The sequence below is a fragment of the Protopterus annectens genome, chromosome 9.part0, assembly GCF_019279795.1.
Source record: "Protopterus annectens isolate FY-2018-M chromosome 9.part0, PAN1.0, whole genome shotgun sequence".
Lineage (NCBI taxonomy): Eukaryota > Metazoa > Chordata > Ceratodontiformes > Protopteridae > Protopterus > Protopterus annectens.
The window spans coordinates 244,105,159-244,132,057 of NC_056743.1; the positions used below are offsets into that span (position 1 = coordinate 244,105,159).

At 38.4% G+C, this 26,899-nt stretch overlaps 1 protein-coding gene across 3 annotated transcripts in view; it reads left to right on the forward strand.

The window, feature by feature from the left end:
* Positions 1–26,899, forward strand: part of MYBPC3 (myosin binding protein C3) — a 627,853-nt gene that overhangs the window by 342,451 nt on the left and 258,503 nt on the right. For all 3 annotated transcript variants that reach the window (XM_044082825.1, XM_044082823.1, XM_044082824.1), the window contains 2 exons: positions 10,189–10,348; positions 23,028–23,132. In XM_044082825.1, coding sequence (XP_043938760.1) covers positions 10,189–10,348; positions 23,028–23,132 — 265 coding nt within the window. The remainder of the gene's footprint in view (positions 1–10,188; positions 10,349–23,027; positions 23,133–26,899) is intronic.

Genomic DNA, 26,899 nt, shown 5'->3' on the forward strand with positions numbered 1-26,899 from the left:
AAGTGACAACACAGAAAATCTCAAAGGAAAAGTATAATATATGATTTGATCAGGGGACATTTTATCCGAATTGTACTACTATGTCATTTAATCAAAAAATGTAATTTTGACTTTGAGGGTTATGTAATGTAAAGCAATCCATTAATTGATTATAATAGTACTGAAATGGGGGGGCATCCACTCCCATAAAAATATATTTTCAACACATTTTCCAGTTACATGTGCCTAATTTAACTTGAGATTTTTAGCTTGAGTCCATTTAAGCAAATGCAGCTGTATTAATGCAGATAATATAAAGTTCTGCAATGAACTAGCAGAGAAGAGGGTAGAAATGATGAAAAGGGACCCTGCAGGGATGCAGGAGTGACCAAAAGCATGTCAGTAATATATGCAGTACGAAGAAATGCAAAGCAAACTAGCTATGAAGTAAACCAGAGTATGTATAACCTTTAAAGGAAACATCTGACTCAAAGACTTAAGGGCAAACTTTATAAAGTCTCACAGGAATTCAAATGTAAACATTGTCAAAACAGTGAAATATGAAAACAGACTCGTAGGCTAAGCAAATATAAATGATTATTACAGCTATATTAACTCACAGAGGAAATTAAAAAAATCTAGTGTCATCAATAACACTATGCGGTTCATCTATAACTAAGCCAAAACAAATGACAGATACATTTAACATACACTCTCTTAACACTGGGGAATTAAAGAACATTACAGCCCTGAAGCACCATGACCCTGAGTATCCCAGGACCCATGCCATCTCATAAACATACAGTCAATTGACAAGGCACTAAGAAGGATCAAACCAGATTCCACGGGCAAAGATCCTGTATCAGCAATTATAACTGTTAACCTTAGAAATTGATTAGGCCCATCCTAGTTTCCTATGTTTAACAATTTACTAAGCTTGGGAAAGGTACCTGACTCATGTTAGAAATCAGTAATTACTGTTCTCAGTCATCTCTAACAGGTATGACAAGAAGGCTTGAGGTTTTGTTCAGGTGCTTTAATACATACAAACACATCAGGATGGACTGCAGCATCATTAAATACGAGCAAACTAGTTAACAGACAGAGCTTACATACATACATGCTTACATCTCAACAGCTAACTACAAAATGGCAGTCAGGCTCACCAGGATTGTCCTTAGGTCAACTGGTGCCCTAGGAAAAAGGGCTCCACGGCGTCCCCACACCACACCACCTGGTGCCCCTATCCTGGTCTACCTACATCAAATAAATATTGGAAAAGCGCCCCTGCTAGAGCGGCACCCTAGGTGGCCACCTAGTTGGCCTATGCCTAAGGCCAGCTATGAGGCTCACACGTGCTCAGTATTTATACACTTGTGCAAGCCCTTGGATTGCTTCTTAAAGGTATATACACACTTATTGATCTACATCCTCCCTCTTAAAGAGATTGCTCTTTATACAAAACAATGTTAGAGCTAGACATTCATTACTATATACATTGGAAACAAAACACAATGTTCATGTCCATGTTGTTTGATATCTGCTACAGGGTTTAGAGACTCGACCATATCTCTTAACATAGCAGTTAGGAACAAATTTAGCAACAGGGACAGTCTGAGGTGCACAACTCATATCAAGAACTTCTGGATTCATTACAGGAACGGAAATGTCTTCTGGAACTTTCTCAGGAATTGGAACACCGGGCAACTCACTCTGAGATAAAGAGTCTTTCTCATAGGCTATCTGCTGTGGTATAGACTCAGACACCAGTTTCAAATGTTTGCGATTCCACCTAAAAGTTGCTCCTTCTGGTTCCACAATGTACGATCTTGGCTCTGGACCAATATTCTTCATGACACCAATCCGATCATAACCTCTGGACATTTACATCCTTAACACTTCTCCCTCTCATAATGGATTGAGTGGTTTGCTGGTCTTATCATAGTAGGACTTCTGTGTTAGGTGCTTCTTCAGCAGATTGGCTTTCATTGATCTGTTGTTCTTGATACATGGAATCAACAATTGACTACTGACTGGTAATGTGGTACTGGTTTGTCTCAACAGATGTCTCTGAGCGAGTGAACCAAGATGCTTATCACAAGGAACATTTCTGAGATTCAAGATATTCAGGAAAACATCACTATTATCTCATTTTGACTTCTCAAGTAACTGTTTTGCATTTTGAACTGCACATTCTGCTAAACCATTTGACTGCGGGTACTCTGGACTACTTGTGACATGAGTAAAGTCCCATTCTTCAGCAAAACGTTTGAACTGTTAAATTGTAAACTGCATGCCATGGTCAGAAATAACTTTGTGCAGACTACTATGAACTGCAAAATGACACTTCATCTTAGTAATGACAGTACTGGATGCTAGGTTTGGAAGTAAGTCAAACTTGAACCAACTGGAGTAAGAGTCTACTAACACCAAATAATGCTGACCATTCCACTTGGAGATATCAGTGGCTACTGTCGACCAAGGTAGTTCTGGAATCTGGTTAAGCTGAAGTGGTTCCTTCTGTTAATGTGGCTTTCACTATTACACACAGCACAAGATGAAAGTGCTCTCTCAATGTCTTGTAACACAGAAGGCCAAAATACTAGTCCTCTTGTCCTTCTTTTGGTAGATTTGGTTCCTGGGTGACCACAATGCAAAACAGTAATGTACTCTGGTTGCACGGACTTTGAAACAATTACTTTCGGACCTTTCATAATGATATCTTTGTCAGACAAAATCTCATCTCTGTTTGGAAAATAAGGTGCCACTTCTTGAGGTAAACTAGATTGCTTTGACAGCCATCCTTGATTGATAAAGTGGTTGAGCCTTTGTAAAACTGAATCTGTGGCTGTGTGATCTCTCAGCTCATCAAGGCATGTGGAAGAAAAATTTCTCACTTCCATGACTTCAAAATCAAGGTTCTTATTCTCATGCTGTTCTGTAGTGATTCTGGGTGACCTGGATAATGTATCAGCAAGATAAGAAGTTTGCCTTTCTTGTAGACAAGATTGAAAGTATACTTTTGCAATCTCAGCATCATACGTTGCAGTCTGGCTGGAGCTGAATGCATTGGCTTTCTCTAGTTACTAATGATTGGTGGTCTGTTTCAATCTGTATAGGTCTACTATAAACATAATGATGGAACTTGTAACATGCAAACACAATTGCCAAAAGCTCTTTCTCAATCTGGGCATACTGCATCTCAGTTTGGCTAAGAGTTCTCGATGCATAGGCAACAAGTTGATCCTCTTGTAGAAAGACTGCACTAAGACCAAATTTCGAAGCATCACAGGAAAGTGTAACTGGTTTGTGAACATCATAGTATCTGAGGGTAGGTAGACTTGCAATTCTCTGTTTCAGGACATCAAATTCTCTTTCGTGATGTCAGGATACATCTTTACTTGTCAGCTTTCTGAGTGGTGCTGAAAGTTGGCTGAAGTCTAGAATGAACCTGCCCAGGTAGTTGACCCTGCCAAGAAAACGTTGCAGGGTTAGAACATTGTCTGGAGCTGGCATCTCAAGAATGGCTATTTGTTTTGAAGGGACTGGTCGTAAGCCTGTACTTGTAAATAAATGACCAACATAAGTAACTTCTTGTAGTCTGAATTAGCATTTGTGTCGCTTAAGCTTAAGATTCACTTGACCTGCCCTTTCTAGAATGTTTCTGTCATGCTCTGTTTCTTCACGACCTCCTACTAGTATATTGTCTACTATAATAACACAAAGATACCCAGAAAAAATTTGCTCCATTGCGCATTGAACGACTTCACTTGCAGAATTTATTCCAAATGGCATTCTCAAAAATCTGTACCTACCAAATGGACTACTGAATGTAGTGAGCAATGATGATTTTTTTTTGTCAAGATGAATTTTCCAAAATGAACTCTGCATCTAAGACAGAAAAAATAGTGGCATTTGGCATCAAGGCCGTGACTTCTTCGACTGCACGCATTGGATGATGAGGTCTTTTAAATGCTTTGTTCAAATCTCGTGAGTCAAGACATATTCTGATGTCATCTGAGCTTTTCTTATGAGCTACCACCATGGAAGATACACATTCAGTTGGAGTTTCAACTGGACAAATCACACCTTGTCATACCATTTTGTCTAACTCGGCTTGACTCTGTCCTGCATGGCTATTGGAACTTTACGTGCTGGCCTGATTACTGGACTGACCTCTGGGTTTAACTTCATGGAGTACACAACTGGAAGTTTGCCTTGGAACAGATCAGCGTAGGTAGAAAAAATGTACTGGGCAAAATTAGAGTAGTTGTCTTTTAAGCTAACATGGTGGGCTTCCTTATTAAATGAAAGCAGTCCCATTTTCAAACCGTCTCTGAGCCCTAATAATGACTCCATGTGCCTCTTGAACACATAAAATAATAGGTTATAGCATCTCCCAGCAGAGTAACTTGAAAGCACTACTGAGCCTTCAGTCTGAATTTCTTCACCATCATAAGCAACAAGTTTCACACACCTTGTCAAATCAAGCCTTTAATTTTTACACACTCTAGCAAATGTTTCTGCAGACATAACATTGCACTTGGAACCTATATCAGTTTTGAGCTCTATGGGTTTGCCATTTATCCAAACAGTACAAAATACTTCATTCTTCGCCCTTAAATCTACTGCACTGACTGTTTCATGAAGCACTGACACACCATCAACATAAAAAGTAGAGTTGCCACTGCCTAACTGATCAACTTATTTCTTAAAATGTTCAATTTTAATTAAAGAATGTGGGCCTTTTGATTTACAAAGTCTTTTGAAATAATTCCATTGATTGCATTTGTGGCATTACTGACCAAAAGCTAAACATTTTTCCCTTTTAGATTCATGGCTTCCACCACAATTACAACAGTTGGCTATAAAACTGGATTGCGGCCCATGCTTTGAGTTTGCTGACCCACTCTTATGCTTCACTGAGGTTGTGTGAACTCTGGAATTTGCTGGAAAGTTCTGGGGTTTACCAGTGAGTGCTGCAGGGGTTAAAGTTGCTGGCATGTGCTTTGGCCTGTTTCTGTTATTAAAGTGCTGCATACTATCAACCCAAGCTTTATCACTGTGCCTTCTAGAACTATTCTCATTTGTAAGCATGTTAGTGTGGTTTTCTGTGAGCTCGTATATCTGACAAATTTCAATGGCCTTATTCAAAGTTAAATTACTGTCATGAAGCAAAATATTTTCACATCATCATCTTTAATACCACACACCAGTCTGTCGTTTATCAACTCATCCCTTAAGTCACCAAATCTGCACATTTTATCTTTGTTTCTCAGGTCAGTTATATATGCTGCAAAAGTTTCACCATGCTTTTGATCCCTTGTGTAAAATAAATGCCTTTCCACTGTAACATTTGTCTGGGTGTTACACATTTCTCTAAATTTACATTTTAATCACTTTGGGTCCTCCCTTGACTAGGCCAGTACAACAATATGACGGTTTTCCCCCTGTCCTGTATAGAAAGCAGGTGCATACACAAATGAGCACTCCATTTCTACAGCTGTTGACCCAGCTAAATTAAGCAGAATAAATGCCTTTGTATGGTCATCTTTATCAGAAAATGCAGCCTGTATGAAAATGTTGTACTCTTGCTCAAACAGTCTCCAGTTCTCAGCAATAATACTGTCAAACACAAATGCACCAGGTTTTTGCAATCTATCTGCCATGCCCACAAAGTATACACAAACACACTGAAAATATGGCCCTTGAATTATGTATGAACAAACTGTTCTGTGAGCTTGTAATAACATTCAAATGCACAATAAACTCTTCAAAATACTTTATTTTGCAAAATATGCTCTGTAATGGCTTTACTCTGCAAAATATGTCCTGTAATGGCTGTACCTTTGCAAAATACCTTTACTGTAACACTGCACAAACATGCATACACTTTATACACTTCTGATAACTTGAATATCTTTGCTTAATATGAAAATACATATGCTTTGCGAAAATGCTGATTTCCCTTTATTTTATTCGTTTTATGCAATTCAGACTTTATTTCAAACATTTTCTGTAGTAATGTGAATATTGTTATCAATATCATACATATCTGTTTATGCGAAAATTATTTAGAGCTTTCTGTATGCCTCATTTCTTACTATGCAAATAGAAATAGTGCTAAGCAAGTTTTAATACCTGAAATTCGTTTCTGACCTGTTTTGCGAAGTATGCACATTTGGGAATGATCCATTCCTGTATATTCCACCAGCATCTAAATAAGTGCCTTAAGTCATTTCTGCCAAGCTGCTTCTGACTTCATGCCCCTTCGGTATCCTTCTACTGACTTCATGACCTTTTAGATATGCCATTTCTGACACCATGTCCTTTAGACATGCCACTTCTGGCACCGTGTCCTTTAGACATGCCATTTCTGACACCATGTCCTTTAGACATGCCACTTCTGGTAACATGTTACTCGCTCGTCTCTGACAGGTATGACAAGAAGGCTTGAGGTTTTGTTCAGGTGCTTTAATACATACAAATACATCAGGATGGACTGCAGCATCATTAAATATGAACAGATTAGTTAACAGACTTGCATACATACATGCTTACAGCTCAACAGCTAACTACAAAATGGCAGTCAGGCTTGCACATGCTCAGTATTAATATACTTGCGCAAGCCCTTGGATTGCTTCTTAAATACACACATATTGATCTACAATTACCTCAGTTCATAAGAAGAGCAATATTACAGCTATTTATACAACAGACCAGTTAGCCTAACATCCCTTTTAGGCAAGTGTTTCAAATGAGACATCATGGAAAATGAACCCCAGATTGTAGATGAAACTGATCTCAATCAGCATAGCTTTTTAAGGGTCACTCCAATTTGACAAATGGGGTGGAATTTTATGACCATGTAACATTGGCCATAATCATGGGTTTAAAATGTGGAATGCTATTTTTAGACGTAGCAAAATCTTTTGATTGCCTGGCAGCCCACATTTTAATGTATAAATCATTAGTCAATTCCAAATCAATAGTCACCTATCACCATGGATCGTGCCTTGGCTAGAAGTCAATCTGTTTATCTGAAAAATGCACCCATTCAGCCTTGTACACCACAGAGGTTAGTACTTGGCCCAATGTTATTTAACTTGTTTTTGCCGCAATACCCACTAATAAGTCATGATACATAAGCAAATATTCTGACAACTGAAAAAATGGTTTTGCTGTTTCTATTGACCAGGACCTTGAAATGATAAATAACTGTCTCACTAACATCTGTGGATGGGCATCAGAGCATGACATCAATTTCAGTACTGATAAGTGTAAAGTAATGTTTTTTTAGATAAACCATCCATATTGAAGTCAGTAATACTGAACAGAACAAACTTGGAGATTGTGTCACTATATACAGACCTGGGAATCACAATGAGTGACACATTTTAATTCTCTAATCACTTAAAAATAATAGTTAATAGAGCTATGAAACAAGTGAGCTTGCTATTAAAATTACTTTATTAAAGCAGACTCAGATGTATGGCTATTCTCTTTAAGACATACATACATTCAGTTTTGTAATTTAATAATTCATGTTGCAGTTATAGAAAAGGACAGCTTGGTTAAAGTCAGTCCACTGAAGATTTAATAAGAAAATCACATCTATGGGTAATATGTCATACATGGAAAGATGTGAAAAGCTAGACCTTATCTCCGTATATTACATGTATTTTAGAGGCATTCTAATGTTGTTATATGCATAACTAAAATTCATTATACAGGCATAACCTCATTATAGATTAATATTCTTATTAACGGGTTAAATTTTAACCAGTAGTTATATTCTGTGGTTATTGTCTTTGTTTTCATTTTATTAGTAGACAATTCTTTCTGACACACAACAGTGACAGTATTTATAAATTCTGTGAATGAAGGCATAATCTCATTTTCCCAGCTCTTTGCAGTGATTTTCCTGTCTATTGTTAATAAGCTTCAGAGAAATGGAAATTGAAACCTGGGTACGCATAATGGAATTTGAGCAGTAAACAACATAGAAAGTTTAAAAATTTATCAGACCACAATGCTTGCAGGAATTTTTTTCTCCAAAAGGTAACAGAACTTTGTAATCATAAACTATGTGCTGCCGATCTGCCTTAATTAAGGATTTATACCTCCAACAACCAGTACATTCCTTTTTGTATATAATTTAAATTCTATGTGGAATGATAAATGAGCTATGTAGAAATTTCCAAAAAAATAATCTCCAAAATAAAAATAATGTATTTTTCTGAGGATGTTACACTCATTATTTTATCTACTGTAGTTAAAGTTGATCCACTCGAACATGGATCTGTCTAATGATAAGCGAACCCATCAATGAACTGCATATCAGTACACACAGCACACACGTTTGTACTATGCAAACAAGTGGCAGGTAGGCACTGATTGTATGCCACTAGGGTGTGCACATAGTTGGAACCTTAAAAACACAGCATTAGCCTTATTAGGAGGGCGCATGCAGAGGACAGCACAGTGGGGACAAGAGAACACAGTACTATACTGCGGCTCTTACCCCGTGCAGAGTGCTATTGTACTCGACCCTCTGCAGTTACAGGAATGAGCAATTAAAAATAGTTTTATCTCATTGCCCAGGGGGATGCCACATTACCACAGAGGTATAACTAGGATGGGCTAAAGGTGGAGGCTGTTGCTTGGCACAAGGTGTTAGAGGGCACACCTGGCAGTTGCTAATATGGTGGTTTGGAACTATTAGCATTCAGAAATTAATGCTAATACTGTATTTGCAGTCATGGTTGAAGTATGTGTGATGGTATTCTAACTATAGCAAGCCAACTGTTCGGTTTGTAGCAAGTGGTTTGCTACAGCTTCAAGCAGTTTTATTTTTTAGTCATTAGCTCACAGGGAGGACCTTTTCCTTTTTTCTTGCTCCTTAATTTAGAGTGTGCAAGATACCTGAGCTATGGGTCTTTATTACCACAGAGGCTACTGGAACGATTAGGCTGATCTAGATCCCCACTTGGCAGGATCTCAGATTCATCACTGTGTGAACATTGGACCAAAATTTAGCTGAGGCAGTACTTCTCTATGTACAGTAGGGTATGCTCTTGCATACTTTCCAGAAAATTAACTAGTTTTGTGTGTTATTTCAGCAAACTTGGGCTGCGTTTTTTTTTTCTTTTGCCCTTTCTTCTTGCAGTTAGATGACCATAAATTCTTGGTCTTGTTCTGCAATTTGTAAATCATGGAATACACAATGGCCACCCCATTTGCATACCAGCTCTGAGCTTTGCTCCTCCAGGAATGCAACTGTATATGACTCTGCTCTGTTAGATAAATGTCCATCTATAAATTGAATGCAGTTCTAGTACAAGTCTGTAAACCATGTTTAAAAAATGTGCCCTTAGTTTTTAACCTTATCTGCAGTTTGAGCATAGATCACATTTCCCCACGTTTATCTCCTGCATTCCATTTTTGAACACCCCATCTTTAAGTGATGAGAATCAGCCATTCTGATGATCTTCTGACCATCATGTGTATGGCAACAGAAACTTTTTACTCTGCAATTCTTGATGTCCCTGCTTAGGTGGGGCACACACTGCATGCAGTGCCATATTGCAGGAAATTGTGTGTGTTTGTGTGTGTGCATGCATGCTGTCACAACCATACTACCTACATTTTAGTTCATATCATGCACCCCTAATAAATTGTCCTTGTGCCCACTGTTAGGGGTTAGTCCTACAATGGCAGTAGCCCACACTCTCATGGAAGAAAAAGGCCCATGCAAACAACCACACAATATTTCCTGTGCTGCCCAACCACTTGGCACCTTGGGAGGTAAGATAATCAAACACACGACGCTGGCAGAGCCAACAGATACCTTTTTCTGTGTCACTGGGATGACCAGATGCTAATGTTCTTAGTTGACTTCTCCACAGATAATGACATTATTCTCAAGTTATTTCTTCATAAAGCAACACAAAAGCACCCTTCATCATCACATTAATAATGATTAAACCTAGACTATATTGTCCTCTGAAAAGGTGCGTAATTAAACTCTGTACGTTGTTTAAATCTGTCTCTTCCACTTATTCTAAACTGAGAAAAAGCATCTATTGTATTTATACATTATTAATATGTCTTTAGTGGAGCCATAAGCATTCTTTTGTTTTATCACCACATTGCATCATGATGCTACTTGTATCTAGAATGACTGACTGTCTGCTTTACTGACCACAGCATATTAACGAATTGGAAGGAAGAGTCCACGTGGAGACAGACAAGGACCACTCTGTCTTTATCATTGAGGGAGCGGAGAGGGGAGATGAAGGTGTTTATAATGTCACGGTGAAGAACCCAGCTGGTGAAGACTCAGCAAACATCATCATCAAAGTGATCGGTGAGTCGTTGAAAGTGATTAGTGAATTTATTACAGTAAATGCAAGAACCATACAATGCAGCTTCAAATAAAGTTAGGCCACTGGTGTGTCGACCACCTACCTTAAGTGCTAGTTATCCAGGTTCATATAGTGTCCTTGATGCTGGCAAGTTGGCTGCAAAAGGTAAGGAGTGAGCAAAACACCACTAGTTCACCTTCAGGATGGGGGGGTGAGGTTAGCGGACTCAAGTTACAGCTGCAGCATGTTGATGTTGACTATGTCTGTCATTAGAAAAGGTTTGATCATACTCAGGGACACTGGCTTACAGTTCTCAAAAAATAGAATTTCATTTCTATGACATAAAATCTAAGTTCCCAATTGAAATTTTAGCACTTGAAATGCCAAGTATACAGAAAATCCCAGAGAAGAGAGAATCTCAAAAATCACTCTTCCTGTTTAAACATATTTTTTTACAGGGGGCATGCCCCCTACACCTCCTCATGTGAGGGGCAAGCCTCTCACCTCCAACCTCCATCATACTTATATATACCAACCCTGAGATCACCATACCTTGGAGAAAAGGAAAAATTCTAAGAAATGGCCATCTTGGACTTGGTATATGTAAGTCTGTTCTTTTGCCATTCAGTCTATGTGTTTCAGGACTTGTTCTAGTGGGTTCTGACATTTCAAATGTTTACTGTAATTTCTAGTCATTATTGTTATTACATTATACTTTTTAATGCATCTACACAGATGCAAAACTACAACAGACTTTAAGTACAGAACACTCAAGAAAGGAAGCTGACAGTACTACCAATAGTAACTATGGGAAGAAATACAGGTTGAAATGATTGGATGCTCTGGCCTAAAATGCCAGTTTCTGTGAAAACGTTTTCCAATACTTTGATGATCTATATTCAGCATATACTGGTATTTTGCCTGGAAAAATGGAAGATCTGTGTGTCTGATCATACTTGGCTAACCTGGCCACACCAACAAAGCAATGAACATTGGATAATGTAGTTTGTCTTCAGGCCTTGAAGTGCCCTTATCTGGAAGGTTCAGGCAGTGCAGGCCTTGTTCCTCTTTGTGCATAGACATGTGCTGTTAATCCTAGACAGACAGAATTCCAGTTAAGCAGCTCCTAATCTCTTAGGCACTACTCCCCTCCATCCCCCAGTAGTAAGCAACTGGAACCATGGAACCACACCTTCCAACTGTCTCCACTGGCAGCTTGATTGAACTGGACATCCTGAGACAATACAGTATACGGTAATTATCTCATGTTCACTGACAACCACCTACTACTTAACCTACCACAGCATGTGAGAGATGTAGTTATATAATATCATTGGAGGCAAAGCTCTCATAAAAAACACTACAAATTACAAGGTTGCTACCAATACACATCACAATAAACTTATGTCAAACACCTCAGGCTAAACACACAGACCTGCATAGGTTGAGGTTTTTAAAATTAAAGCCAATTAAAGGCTGACAAAAACATTCAGAACACCAGATGAGATGAAAGTAACATTTAATATCACGTTTCAGTGCTTTCGTTCAAAAAGGACTTAATCAGAACTAAAGATTAAATGCAAGCAACACTTTTATAATATCTTAAGCTGCTCATATGACAATCTATGTCCAATGACGCCCTGGTAGTTAAAAACAATAATCACGTTAATTACTTAGCTAAAAATTGTCCTGTTAAACCATAATCACTGATAAAAATAATCAATAAACACATCCTAAAGATGAGTATCAGAACAAATGACAATAGTATTAAAACTAGATTTATAATTTAGCAGCACGTCAATTTAAAACACTATTTAAAGACATAGTATCATTCAAGCCTGAATGTTCATTAGCGTTTAACCTTAATTGCCATAATAACTCACAAAATTCTAGTGTGCATTCCCAGGGACAACTTCTGGGATTTTGAATGACCTGTTCCATTGCTAAGAAATAATATATTTATTTATAAAACAAAATTTCACCTCCAGGCTCATTAGGCAGGTTAACAACCTGGAACTCCTCCGTCTCCGGCTTACCATTAACAAAAACCCATTAGCATTGTAGCTAACTATAGCACTCCCTCTCTGTTTCCCTTAGCCCATACCTCCTACCTGACTAATTTGGAAGCCCTAAGCATTCAGCCAAACACCATTCTCTAAGGGGGACTTCAAATATCCCCCCAATCAACTGAGAAAATGATACATCTCCAAACATGTATGCCCAGAGATTGCTGGACTTCATAAATACAAACTTGCTGGACTAGCTTGTCTGCAAACCTGCTAGAGGAGACAACATTCTGGACTTGCTTCTCATCAACATGGGACATCTCTGGTCCCTACCAGTTGTAACATCCTCCCTTGTCAAATCAGACCATAAATTAGCCATGTTTACAATAAGACTGATGTCAGAAGCATCCTCCAATAACTCAGTGTTCAGAATTTATAGTAGACCCAAACTAATAAAACTTAGTGATGTTCTGGCAAAGTTCAAAATTACATTCCATCCTGATGATCACTCTACAAATTCAAAATTCTTCACCGCCAAATTCTATACAAATGTAAATAGTTGCAAAAACTATACATCCTCTCCAAAAATATAACAAAAAAAAATTAAAAATAAACTCCTATGGTAACCCTCCAAATGCCAAAAATGCTCTTTCCAACTTAACAGGGAACTCCTGTCCCTGATCAAACCAACCAAAGCTATATAAAAGGTAAAAATGGTCACCCATGCAAAAGATAATCACAATTCCTTGCTTAACTACATTATAAACCTCAGAAATAATGCTCAAAACTGCACACAGCTAATAGTAAATTATATCACTTAACTCTAATCCTGAGGAAAATCTACTACCAGATAAATTTAGATCTAACTTCACACCCTTCCCACCCCCAGAAACAAGTCTTCAAAGCACTATCCAAGACCAAGGATACTGCTTCTATGGGGCCTGATAACATACCAGGATGTTTACTGGTCAGCTTGAAATACAGCCTGTCAAATCCCCTATAGAGGGACTTCATCAGTCTCCAATTAGGATTTGTAGTGGATGAGTGGAGGACTGCAACAGTCATCTCCCTGCACTAAGGTGGGTTGTCAACTGACGCAGGTAACTATAGACCTACAAGCTTGACCAGCCTAATATGTAACACTATGGAAAGGGTTATTATGGAATTAATAAATCATAGCATAGGCAGCCTGTAAACTCTCAACTCGATCAAGTTCAATCTTGTCAAGGGCAGATCCTGCCATTTAATCTGGTCAGCTTCTTTGAAAATGTTACCAAAGCATTCGATGAGGGAAGATCTGCACACACTGCATATCCTGACATCACAAAGATGTTTAACACCATCCCCAACTCAAGAATAGTTAATTAACTCATCCAGCCAAATGAAAATCTCTATGTCACTCATTGGATAGAAAACTGTCTCCCAAATAGAATTGAGGAAATTAGGGTGGGTGGATCTACTTCCTCCAAAAGACCTGTCACTAGTGATGTACCTCAGGGTTCAGTCCTTGGTTCCTCTTTGGCATCTACTTCTTGGTGGTCAAAGCTAATGTTAAGGGCTTATGGTTGAACAAATTTGTAGATGACTGTAAACATGGTGCCATCATAAACTTTCCAGAAGATACCAAGATCTTTAGGAAGGCATTTCCCACACAAATAGCTGGTGTCAAAATGACAGCCTAAAACTAAATGTCAAAAAATGTATAAATGTACCCTTCAGCATGCTTGAAATTCCCTGCAGCTATCATATTGACAACATACCCATAAAACCTGACCCAATAATGAGGGACCTGGGAACCCATGTGGAAAATGAGCTGTCATTCAATCACCATGTATCCACTGTTGTAAGGAAGTCCTTTTCATTCTGCAGCTTATTAGTAAGGGTACTACATCCAGGTCCATGGAGGTGATCATTCCACTGCATTCTTCACTTGTTAGTCCGATCACTGAGTAAAAGGTCCCCTTTGGTATATACCTGTCCAAACACCTGATGCAATTTGAGCAATCACAGTGCTTTCTCACTAAGAAACTCAAAGGTCTAAAGCACAAAACCTACACTTTCTATCAAAGCCTTGTCACTCTTTTTGGTATCTTACAGGCTACTAAGGGGTGATCTCTACCTCACTCAACAGCCTCTATGAACCCCATCCTTTCAGATATACCACACATTTACAAGATCTCTGTCTCTTCTGCAACTTAAATAGAACATGATAAATGAACAGATATGTCTTATAGTGAATAACACTTCCCTGGAATTGTCTTCCTCTCCATGTAAAGCAAGGTACATCCCCTACTCTGTTCAAGCATAATCTTGAAGAGTGGATGAGAAACTGCAAGTTCACCCCTAGTTTGGTATCCTTGTTCCTTACTGACAGGGATAACATATAGATGCCTACCTGCCCCTGGGTTATTAGTACTCATAACAAAAGGGACTCTGGATTAATTGTGCAAAAAATAGTAGGGCTAGAAGCATACTGACAATTCATGGCATAGCTCCTGAAGATCCTCATGGATCATTAGCCTTAAGTACCTATGAGCCAGTAAGTAACTATTGGCCTAATAAGCCTGAATGTTTTGCCAAGCTAAAGCATATACAGCATAAGAAAATAAACGTACAGAGTTGATGCCAAGGGCCCAGAGGACTCATTCTCAATACCAAAAACAGTCTTTAGCTACAGAAAAATATGTAGATGGAAAATCTGTCCCTCTGTTCCATTAGCTAATCAGCAATAGTGCTGTAGGAAAATAAATAACATAGTGAAGTAGCCGAGATCCTAAAGTTCCATGTGTTTTTCAGTAAAATAAATATACAAGTAAAATATCCCAACTCCAGTGGCAAAAAGTAATAAAGCCCAGGTAACTCAAGTTCAGCGAACAGCTTGGTCACTCGGCAGAACTGCCAGGCAGGAATGGGAGCATCCATTCTGGAGGGTAGTGCGTGAATTAGCCACAAATTGTAATAATCCTTTAGAGGAAGGAGGCAGGTGACCTGGGGGCAGACATCTTGTGTACCAAGCTGCCAATGGGTGTCAGCCTTCATTGAGCAAGTGCATGGCATTGTGCACTTGCATAGGTGAAGGCATTGTGGTCTCGCCATGGTGATGCAGGCTATCCTTTCCCCTGCCAGGGAAGGAGTTAGGTGAATAGTAAAAATGTCCTAATTGCCAGGATACCAGTGAGGACACAAGCAGCCATCATGACTGTCTGAATGATGGGTCTCCCCTAAGTCCATGAGGGAATAAATGGGCTCAAGGCCAATTGAGGGTGGCTTAATGGTCAGCAGGCAAGTAGCAAAAAGTATACAGAAAAAATACAGTTAAAGTGAAAGAAATATAAAAGAAATTGTAAAAAAAAAACTTTGTAAAGCCAGATGTCACCAAGTATACAGATATAATGGTGGAGTTTAAAGCTCAAAGGGACTGCACATCCAAGAAGGAAAGAATGGACAATGTCTATGCATGGTGATATATATTTGTCTATATATAGACACGCACTTGTGTATGAAAAATAATAACATTCCTAACCGAAGCTGTTTAAGGGTCTCCTTGATTCTTATTCTGACATTTCTTGTACTATAAGCATTTACACATACAGTGTTAAAAATGTAGGTTAAACATGAATATCGAAACCCCACAGTATAACTCATAGGTCCACAGGTACTTACTAGGCTGGTGATCTGTCAGGATCTTAAGAAGCCTAGCCTTACATTCCCATAGTAGGTTTTAGCCCTTACATTATGTGTAGGAGTAGTTGAATAAAACCATAACTGATTTTCTACCTATAACATTAGGCTGGACTCTGTGGGATGAACTTTAATACTGCACTTGAGTACTTCAGTTGTTACAGTTGTAACTAAATTCTGAACTGCAGTGCAGTTAATAATTACACATATGCTCTCTAATCTATCCATCAATCATCTGCTGCTGTCTAGTTGGATCCAGCTCGTACCGTGACCCCATGAACACCTATCGCCATCCACAGAGTTTACTAGGCAAGTAAGGAATAAAATGAAATAAACAGTACACACTGCTGCCAAAGGTGACTCACAAACAACAAAAATCCAGGCTTAAAAACAAGGTGTGAGCACTTTATTACAAAAGGATGAGTACTTTCATGGGGTTACCGCTTCATCAGATCCATATAAAAAGCAACTCAAAGTAAAACACTTATACAAGTTAAAATCACATATAATTAAAAAATCAAGTTCATCTTCTACTAATTAAAGCTGGCCTTAAAGGAATACTAGCATTAAGCCCTGGAACTTTATGTGCTTGCAGGGCTATAATCCATTTCACTTCCAAATTCTCCAAGTAATTATTCAAAAAAAAAAAGGTAAACTGAAAGGGTTTTAGCAGGGGGGCCACCCCCCCCACACCCCTTGCTACATAAATATACAAACTCCAAGATCGCACTACAGTGTAGGGAATGGGAAATTTCCCATTTCCGCTCTGCCGTGCACTGAAGTGTTATCTCGGAGTTAGTATATTTAAGTAGGGGGGTGTGGGAGGGGTGCAAGGGGGCTTGCGCCCCTGCTAAAACCCTTTCAGTTTACCTTTTTTTTTTTTCTTTCTTTTATTACATTTTCGAACATTTAAATGTTCGATCTCTAAAGGTCGACCTTTAGAGATTCGAGCATTTAAGCATTCGTCAATGTAATATAGACCCAATATATCGTGGTCACAACATCACACCCAGCTTCCTTAACTCTGCTAGGAGCTCCAGTTGAAGGTGTAACCACTTGTGGCTTAGTATTCACCATATTATGTACTTGGTTGTCAGCCAGAATATCATTATCAGGGTGCAAAACCACTGCTGAAGCTGTAGAACATTGCTGATTGTTGGTCTCAGGAACAGTCACATTAACATCAGCAGATACTCTGACTGCATGTCCTGTCGAAGCAGGTGGAGCAGTATTTTGATCATAACTTCTCGACAAAATAAAAATGTGCCCTTTCATGAAATCAGAGTGATCCCTATAAAGTTTCTTCTGTTTTTGCTGTTTCAGTCTCCATTCATAGGCCAATAAATCAGTGCAAACATTATCTAACCTTAACATATAGTCTTCACCGGAGTATTCCATTTTCAGCTGACGTATAAGACGTTCAGTTTCCGCTCTGATTGAAATTTCTATAGGCATATAATGGTCTATCAAGAGTCTTAAATAACTAAAACTCAGTTCCAAATTTAATTTTTGCCACTGTGAAAGCAACGCAGGTTCAGTGTTGCCCTGCATGGGCATTTTAACTATTCTCAACCCTTGGTATGATTTTATGCTCAAGGCAGGCTTCTAGATGGAATCTCTGCCATTCATATTTCTTTAATTTATACAAAGGCACTCAAATTGTTTCAGGAGGCTCAAAAAATCTGAGAGATCTTCCATTTGTTCTTGTAATCCAGTATCTGAAGTTTGAAAATTCAGACATAAAAAGGGGTTAGGCTGATTACGTATATACTTGATATATTTATCCAGTCCAACCTGCATACAACTTTCACCTCTGGGGACTTGACTTTCCAAGCTAGTATCCTTGGGATCCATAGATTCAGCCATGTGCAATGTGGTACTGAACAAAGTAGAAACAAAATGAAATAAACAGTTCACACTCCTGCCAAAGGTGGCTCACAAACAACAAAAATCCAGGCTTAAAAACAAGATGTGAGCACACCAATAAAGCTGAGAAAAAGCCAAAAAACGTCCTAAAACACTTCTTTATTACAAAAGCGCTTTTGCGGGGTTACTGCTTCATCAGATCCATATAAAAAGCAACTCAAAGTAAAACACTTATACAAGTTAAAATCACATATAATTAAAAAATCAAGTTCATCTTCTACTAATTAAAGCTGGCCTTAAAGGAATACTAGCATTAAGCCCTGGAACTTTATGTGCTTGCGGGGCTATAATCCATTTCACTTCCAAATTCTCCAAGTAATTATTCACATTACCTCTTCTCATACCAGGTTTAGCCAGTTGTAAAACTCTAAAATGGAAGACTTTATGCCCTGTTTTAGCCATATGTACTGCCAATGCATTTGTAAGGACTTTGTTTCTGATATTCCTAACATGTTCCAAAATCCTTTCCTTAAACGTACGCATCGTCTTCCCCACATAAAAACTTTGGCACTCCATGCAAGTTGCTAAATAGACCAGACAATTACTATTGCATGTGGCAGACAACCTAGGGACAAATTTTCTCCTAGTAATGGGGTGAATAAACTCTTGTTTTCTGACTATAAAAATACATGCTTTGCATTTGCCACAAGGCAAAGTTCCTAGTATTGGCAAAAAATCAGTCACTGCAACCTTAGGGCCATAGCATAGCATCCTTTTCAAATTCTTGTTATTTATAAAAATAAAACTCAGACAAGATCCAACCACTTCACTGGTGGCTTCATCCGCTAGTAGTATAGGCCAGTTTTTCCTAATGATATCACAAAAGTCAGAAATATTACTAGAATAGGTAAACAGCACTTTAGAATGTCCATGATTCAAGTTATTACTGCAATGCCACCTGTTATAATTCCTGTATTTATTAGAAAAATAGGGAGCTCCTTTATCATTCCCATGCACTTGTACTTCCCTATAAACATCAGCTGTCACTCTATCAGGGTATCCTCTATCCGAAAGATCATGTAAAAAATTATCAATAGATTCACTCATACCTGTATCATCAGTGTTAAGGCATGATAATCTCAAGGATTGTCCTTTCACAATCTTTTTAAAAATATTTTGAAAAATATTTTTAAAAATATGTGAGAGGTGCATTCTGGATTTATACAATATACTATTCTTCCAGCATGTCTTCATAAAGCACTTGGTGTCAAGCCCTCCCAAACCATTCTTATGGAACGTAATATCCAGAAAATCTATACAGGTTAATGACCAATGCATAACAGATTTAAGGTAGCTGGTAGTCCATTCAAGACACATGATGAATTCATTCAATTGTGCTTCACCACCCTTCCACAACAAAAGAATATCATCCACAAACCTGCCATAATATATTAAATGTGCATTTTAGGCATTGCTATTCATTACGTATTTTTCATCCCATTGTGCCAACACCAAATTCGCATAGGTTTTGGCACATGGTGTACCCATGGCCACCCCTTGCTTCTGCAGGAAATATCTATCATTAAAAAGAAAAACATTATGGGTCAAGATTAAATCCAACAGAGTACAAACCACAGTTATTGTATCATGACTATAATGGCCATGATGTGCCATATAAAGCCTAACTGAGTCTATCCCTGCTGTATTAGGGATCACTGTAAATAAGGTTTTGATATCGTGTGACTAACAAAATTTCTGATAAATCAAGACCTTGTACTTTATCAAATAAAGTCGATAGACAAATGTTGTGTATCCTTCAACACTAAGGGGGCCTCCTCTAGAAGAGGTTTCAGCATGTTCTCTACATACTAGGACAAGGGCTCAGTGGCCTAACCATGCCCAGAGACTATGGGTCGCATGGGAGGTTTCACTAAAGTTTTATGTATCTTGTGCAGGCCATTAAATATTGGTATCAGCGGATATTCAACTAGCAGAAATTCATACAAGTCAAAATCTAACAGACCGTACATAAGTAGCTCGTAGAGCACATCCCTGATGGTACTTATACTTCTATCAATAACCTTTGCATCTATCACTGTGTATGTGTCTATATCCAAAATAATTTCATTCATGGAACTTAAATAATCAATTCTATTAAGAATAACTAGTGTGCCCCCTTTATCAGCTGGTCTAATGCTGATACTATCCAATCTCTGTAGTTGTTCGTGGGCTTCACTCTCTGATGCTGTTAAATTAGGAAAAAAGGCTTTTAGCTCTACAAAACGCTTCATATATATCTAACTCACACACTCTGACAAAAGCTTCTATTGTGTTAGATAAAGGGGGGGGTTAAAAGAACTACATTTACTAGATGAAAAAGTATTAGTACTTACTGCTGAGGCACCGGATTGACCAAATAAACCTTTTAATGCAACATTCCTAGCAAATAGGCTTAAGTCCAAAATAACATTATTAATGTCAGACATTTTGGCTGGTATGAAGCTCAAGCCTTTGTTAAGGACCGCAAGTTGCATTTCAGTTAAAATTATATCGGACAGGTTATAAACAAGCTGATTATGTCCCTGTGGCCTGAATGTACACGTTGATTCATTATTTCCATCTCCTTCTAACAGTTCCACCACTGAATGGTGGTTCCTTCCTGGAGATATTCCTAAGGGAAGTTCAGCTAAAACAGCATTAAGTGAATCAGAAGCAGGCTGGTGGTAGCCTGGCAACTATTCTACGCATGCTTGTTCCTTATTAGAATCTTCTTCAAGCAGACCCAATGTTAAATAAACATAATTGTCAGTTGAAAGATCTCCTGTAGTCTCATCACAGCCTAGTGCATCTTGTTCACATAATCGTCGTGTATACAGCTCCGAAGCCAGTAGATTCAATGGCAGTTGGTCGTTCACCTCTACTGCTGGCGCCTGTGCCATGATGTGATACTTGCAGAGGCCTTCTGCTGCCGATGATCTTTTATTGGTGAGCGCCCTCTGCTGGATGTAACCGGTAACTTCGTGGGCAGGGGTAATGCAGAGAAAGGATTCACAGAAAAAGAAAATATCTGGTCTATATTAAATAAACAAATGCTTAAATGTTCAAATCTCTAAAGGTTGACTTTAGAGATCGAACAGTTAAGTGTTCAAATATCTTTAAAAATTAAAAAAAAATAAATAAATAAAACTAAAACAAAAATGAAGAGAAGAGGGGGTAAGCAGGCACTCTCTCCCCACACCCCTCGCTACATAAATATACCAACTCCAAGATCGCACTACAGTGTAGGGAATGGGAAATTTCCCATTTCCACTCTGCTGTACACTGAAGTGCGATCTCGCAGTTAGTATATTTAAGTAGGGGAGAGGGTGGGGGCAAGGGGCTCCTCGCTAAAAAACCCTTCAGTTTACCTTTTTTTTTTTTCTTTCTTTTATTACATTTTCGAACATTTAAATGTTCGATCTCTAAAGGTCGACCTTTAGAGATTCGAACATTTAAGCATTCGTCAATGTAATATAGACCCAAGATATTGTGGTCACAACATCACACCCAGCTTCCTTAACTCTGCTAGGAGCTCCAGTTGAAGGTGTAACCGCTTGTGGCTTAGTATTCACCATATTATGTACTTGGTTGTCAGCCAGAATATCATTATCAGGGTGCAAAACCACTGCTGAAGCTGTAGAACATTGCTGATTGTTGGTCTCAGGAACAGTCACATTAATAACAGCAGATACTCTGACTGCATGTCCTGTCGAAGCAGATGGAGCAGTATTTTGATCATAACTCCTCGACTAAATAAAGATATGCCCTTTCATGAAATCAGAGTGATCCCTATAAAGTTTCTTCTGTTTTTGCTGTTTCAGTCTCCATTCATAGGCCAATAAATCAGCGCAAACATTATCTAACCTTAACATATAGTCTTCACCGGAGTATTCCATTTTCAGCTGACGTATAAGACATTCAGTTTCCGCTCTGATTGAAATTTCTATAGGCATATAATGGTCTATCAAGAGTCTTAAATAACTAAAACTCAGTTCCAAATTTAATTTTTGCCACTGTGAAAGCACCTCAGGTTCAGTGTTGCCCTGCATGGGCATTTTAACTATTCTCAAGCCCATTGGTATGATTTTATGCTCAAGGCAGGTTTCTAGATGGAATCTCTGCCATTCATATTTCTTTAATTTATACAAAGGCACTCAAATTGCTTCAGGAGGCTCAAAAAATCTAAGAGATCTTCCATTTGTTCTTGTAATCCAGTATCTGAAGTTTGAAAATTCAGACATAAAAAGGGGTTAGGCTGATTACGTACATACTTGATATATTTATCCAGTCCAACCTGCATACAACTTTCACATTTGGGGACTTGACTTTCCAAGCTACTATCCTTGGGATCCATAGATTCAGCCATGTGCAGTGTGGTACTGAACAAAGTAAAAACAAAATGAATAAACAGTTCACACTCCTGCCAAAGGTGGCTCACAAACAACAAAAATCCAGGCTTAAAAACAAGATGTGAGCACACCAGTGTACGTTTTTTTGGCTTTTTCTCAGCTTTGTTGGTGTGCTCACATCTTGTTTTTAAGCCAGGTAAGGAATAAAGTAGATTGCCAGGCCTTTCTTCCATATCAAACACAAGCACACTGCATGCACTTCTACAGAGTACTTAGAGCTGTCAATCGGCCTACCTGGAAAGTGGGAGGAAATCATAGCATCTAGAGATAATCCATGCAAACATAGGGGGGTATATGCAGGCTCCACACAGAATGCCCCCCAACTGAGAATTGGAACTTGAGTACCTCTTGCTGTGATGCAGTAATGGTATTCTCTGTACCACTGTACTGACCATGCTTTCTGATACAAAGCTAAAAAAATAATTGTGTTTTTTGTTATTGCACTATGGACTTACATCATTAATATGAGGTCAATTAAGTGTGGTTTACTATGACATTAATGTATCTCTCAATTACATTGTGTGCACATGTTGTGACTCAATGTTATGAAGGCAGATAAACTACAAACAGAGGAAAAGCATTAGCATAGACTTTACTAGATCTTCAGCACTGATGTGTAAAATTGTATGTTATACCTAGCCAGTATTTTTATTTACATTTTGTGTTTCTGTTTTTCCTAGATGTTCCTGACCCTCCTGAGTGCCCCAGGATTACTAGCATCGGTGAAGACTGGTGTACAGTCCAGTGGTCACCTCCAGCATTTGATGGCGGCAGGCCCGTTCTTGGTATGGAAATTGTTATTATACTGTAGGGGCTCTGTATGTCACCTAAGAGAGAACTTGATTTTAGTCTTATATATCTAAATGTGTGATACCTTGTATATGCAAATTCAGTGTGCCATCATTTATTAGCTCATCATGGGGCAGGCCATATCTATCATGGTATACAGAGTAATCATAAGTCTAATGAGTAGAAGGGAAGCGGCTAAGAAAACAAGCATGTGAAGAAGGTTAGAAAGTGTGCAGTAATATTGTTGTCTCTAGCTATCGCCAGCAATAAGATATTTCCTACTTTGTGGCTCCAAGCGTACATTTATATATTTTTATTTGAAATGTTGTAACCCAGGTAAGTAGACTGGCCATTTGACCCTTTTCAGTCATAACCCATGATTCAGACATGCAAAGCATATAATACAATAAAAATAGTTCCGAGTGTGCATTCACCAAGCAGAACATACCATATAAGTTTGACATATTCAATATTTCTACCTCAAATTTCAAATATTCTCACTTGATAATAACCTCTGATTGACGCAGTAAAAATGTTAAAACCCTCTCTGAGGGGTGATTTCACATAGCAACTGCTAAATTACCCCAGCAAAGTACTGCTACATTATGCATTGATATATTTCAACACAAAAATTTGATTAAAGGGCAAGTTATGGCATTTGCTGAAATATCAACAGGCTTGCACAAGAAACTGGGAGTTGCACTAAAAATACACTAAAACTTGTATTTCAAATCAAAGTTCATATTTATTACCAAGAACTGAAGATATGTACTGTACTGTACTGTACATGAAGGCTATTACCCTTCATCTTTTGATGGTTAGTATGGCTGAAGGAAGGATGAATCTGCATAAGATGGTGGGATACACAATGCAGATGTGGACTATAACAGTTAAATACCAATGGATTTAACACTCGCCAGTGTGTCTTTAGGCAGATGAAGTGCAGGCTGGAGGAATGGGACTCCACTGTGTTATTTATTAAATGTTTAAAAGTGCCATATTAGGAACAGGTATATATTTTTGGGATACAACAGTGTAGATCTTACCATTCTGATATACTACACTATATGTAGGTAAGGTTGTGACCTGCTTCAGCTGCATTATGGATACAGAATGATTTTTTAAAAATACTTATGATATAAAGGGCATTTTCCTGATTTCATCTTGCATTTGTGTTTGAGCCAAACAAGATACTAGTGTGCATTTAATGAGTTATACTTTACTCACAAAGCTTTTAAAACATCCAACCTGAATCATTGTTCTTGTAATGAAAAGTCAAAATGTGGCCATTTAGAATGTGATTTACTTATTTATTTATTTAGTTGTGTATTTGCACATAAGGCATTTTTGGAGGGAATATAATTATCTGTACATCAAAACAGTTCCCTTGCACACATACTGAAGTATTTTGCTTGGTGGAATTTACTTTCCCTTTTAAAAATACAAAAGTGCAAAAGGAATTACTGTCATAAGATAAAGATGTTAACGATGTGGAAGTTAGGCAGTCACTAAAGTACATGTACAACAAATGAAATTAATCATACAAAGAAAAGCAACACTAACAAACTGAGAAAACAGGAGGCAATCCTGACTGAAGAATAAATATACAAAAAAGGTGCCTGGAGAAAAAAGTCAGGAAGGGGAGGAAGAGGGGAGCAGATGGTAGGGCTAGACATTTAGGTAACTGTTCTCTTTGATTAGACCACTCTGAAGGGTAGGGAACCAGCAGACCAGAGTGCTTTCTTGGCCTTAGTGTGCAAAATACTTTTTACAGACCAAAGCTGAAAACAGCAGTATGTTTAAGGGTTTTTCTTAATCACATGCTGACCACAGTTATGTTTCACTGCTGCCTTGTGGTATCCCGTGTGGTATTAGTAATACTATGGTGCTCACCACTGAAAAAGAAGCCGGTGTCAAAGGCAGCACTGTGCTGCATTACTGTTTTTCTTACTTTATGAACTGTGTCCTGTTCAGGTGCAGTGCACAAAGCTGTATGTTGATGTGCTGCCAAAGACAGTTTAAGAGAAGTGTCACAGTGTCATACTCCACATCTGTGCTGCTTGTACCTTTAATCCTAACCATATGGCAAAGCATATTTGGAGAGGCCTCGTGCATTTGGAGAAAGCCCTGTGGCAAACCACATTCAGGAGTTTCAATATTTAGGAGATCGCATTAGGAAAGAGGTTCATGCCTAGTCCTGAAGCAAAACACATTCAAGCAGGGTCTCATACCTTTGGTCATAACTTTGTGATACAATTACATTTGAAGGGGTCATCATGCTCTCAGAGACTCAGCAATGGGTCAGAGCACATTTGGTGGAGAGCAGAGCACATTCAAGTAAATGTTGACAATCTGACCTTGGACATGGATCATGAAACAGGAAATTAATTGCAGAGATATTGAGAGACAGAATGACTCTAAATTTATAATCTTAATTTTATGTCGCCTTGATTCCATTCGGCATACTTTTTAGCATTCTTTATCTCACTTGAGCTCCATTCTAAGTGACCCCCATTCTAGAACACTACGCAGTCTATCCATTCTGAGCAACCCTCATTCTAGAGCATTGTTCGTCCTAGGGTCTTTAACAGTATCAGCCTTGTAGTCTTCCTGTTCCACCCTTCTACTAGGCCACTCAGCAGCTCTTTAATTCCAGTCATCACTGTTTAAAAGTGAGCTTTCAGGCTATGAAAGCATCAGTATAGCTGACTTTTCCCTTCCATCACTGTAAAGGAATGCAGGCATACTTTCAGTTTATTTGGTGACATATTCTAATTCTTAGACTTAGAACTGCATACTTCTCATTGTTCAGAAAATGTATATTGATGCAAAACTTGTTCTAGTAACTTTTTTAAGTGAATTAGAGTAATATTTATTCTTTACAGAGTATGATTACTTTCTCCAGCACCTATGTAAGTTATTTCCTGTTGGAAGATTGTGTAACCAGGCAACTAGTTTCACGGATATTGACATTGGGCTTTAACTAGTTTGCTGTCAATACTAGTATTTCTGGATCACAGTGGTTGCTAAATGCTTATATTTATTCTACTTTTTTACATAAATATTTTAGGATTAACCTAAAGGTAGTAATGTAACAGGTAGCACACTCCTTTGATGTAGAATGCTGTGGGTTCTATTCCCACACCAGGTGGATGGTTTGCTGACACTGCAGTGCAGTATAGGTGGTGCTGTAGTCCTGACTGTATCATCCTTCAGATGAGACATTAAACCAATGTCCCATCTTCTTGGCTTGGTGGTAGTTCAGGTGGATGTAAAAGATCCCACAGCACCTATCAAAAAGAAAAGTGGAAGATCCCCGATGCCCTAGCCAGATTTCCTCTAATAGTATAAATACCATCTTGGGCCTCCCCTGAAGAGAAGTCACTACTCTAGTGGGACTAAACCACTCAGCAAAAGACAACTAAATAAACTGAACTAAACTAACCTGGATAATTTTCAGTTGTTGCACCAGGTTAAGGCACATCCTTAGGAAGGGACAGGATATATATATATTTTTTCTTGGCACATGGCATGGTTTGCTGGGATTTGAGAGAACCAAGTATTTGGACCATGGTTTGGGCATAAGTCTCCAGATAATTTAAGTAAGCTTTTGAACCATAATTAATATACATGATAATATTGCATAACTTTGTTTTTCTTAGTCTGATGTCATGTGAAAGACATAACTCACTTGGCAGGCAAGTGCAGCCACATGTCACTGATTTGGTTAGTTATACCAGTTCAGCTTACTCATTAGAGGTGT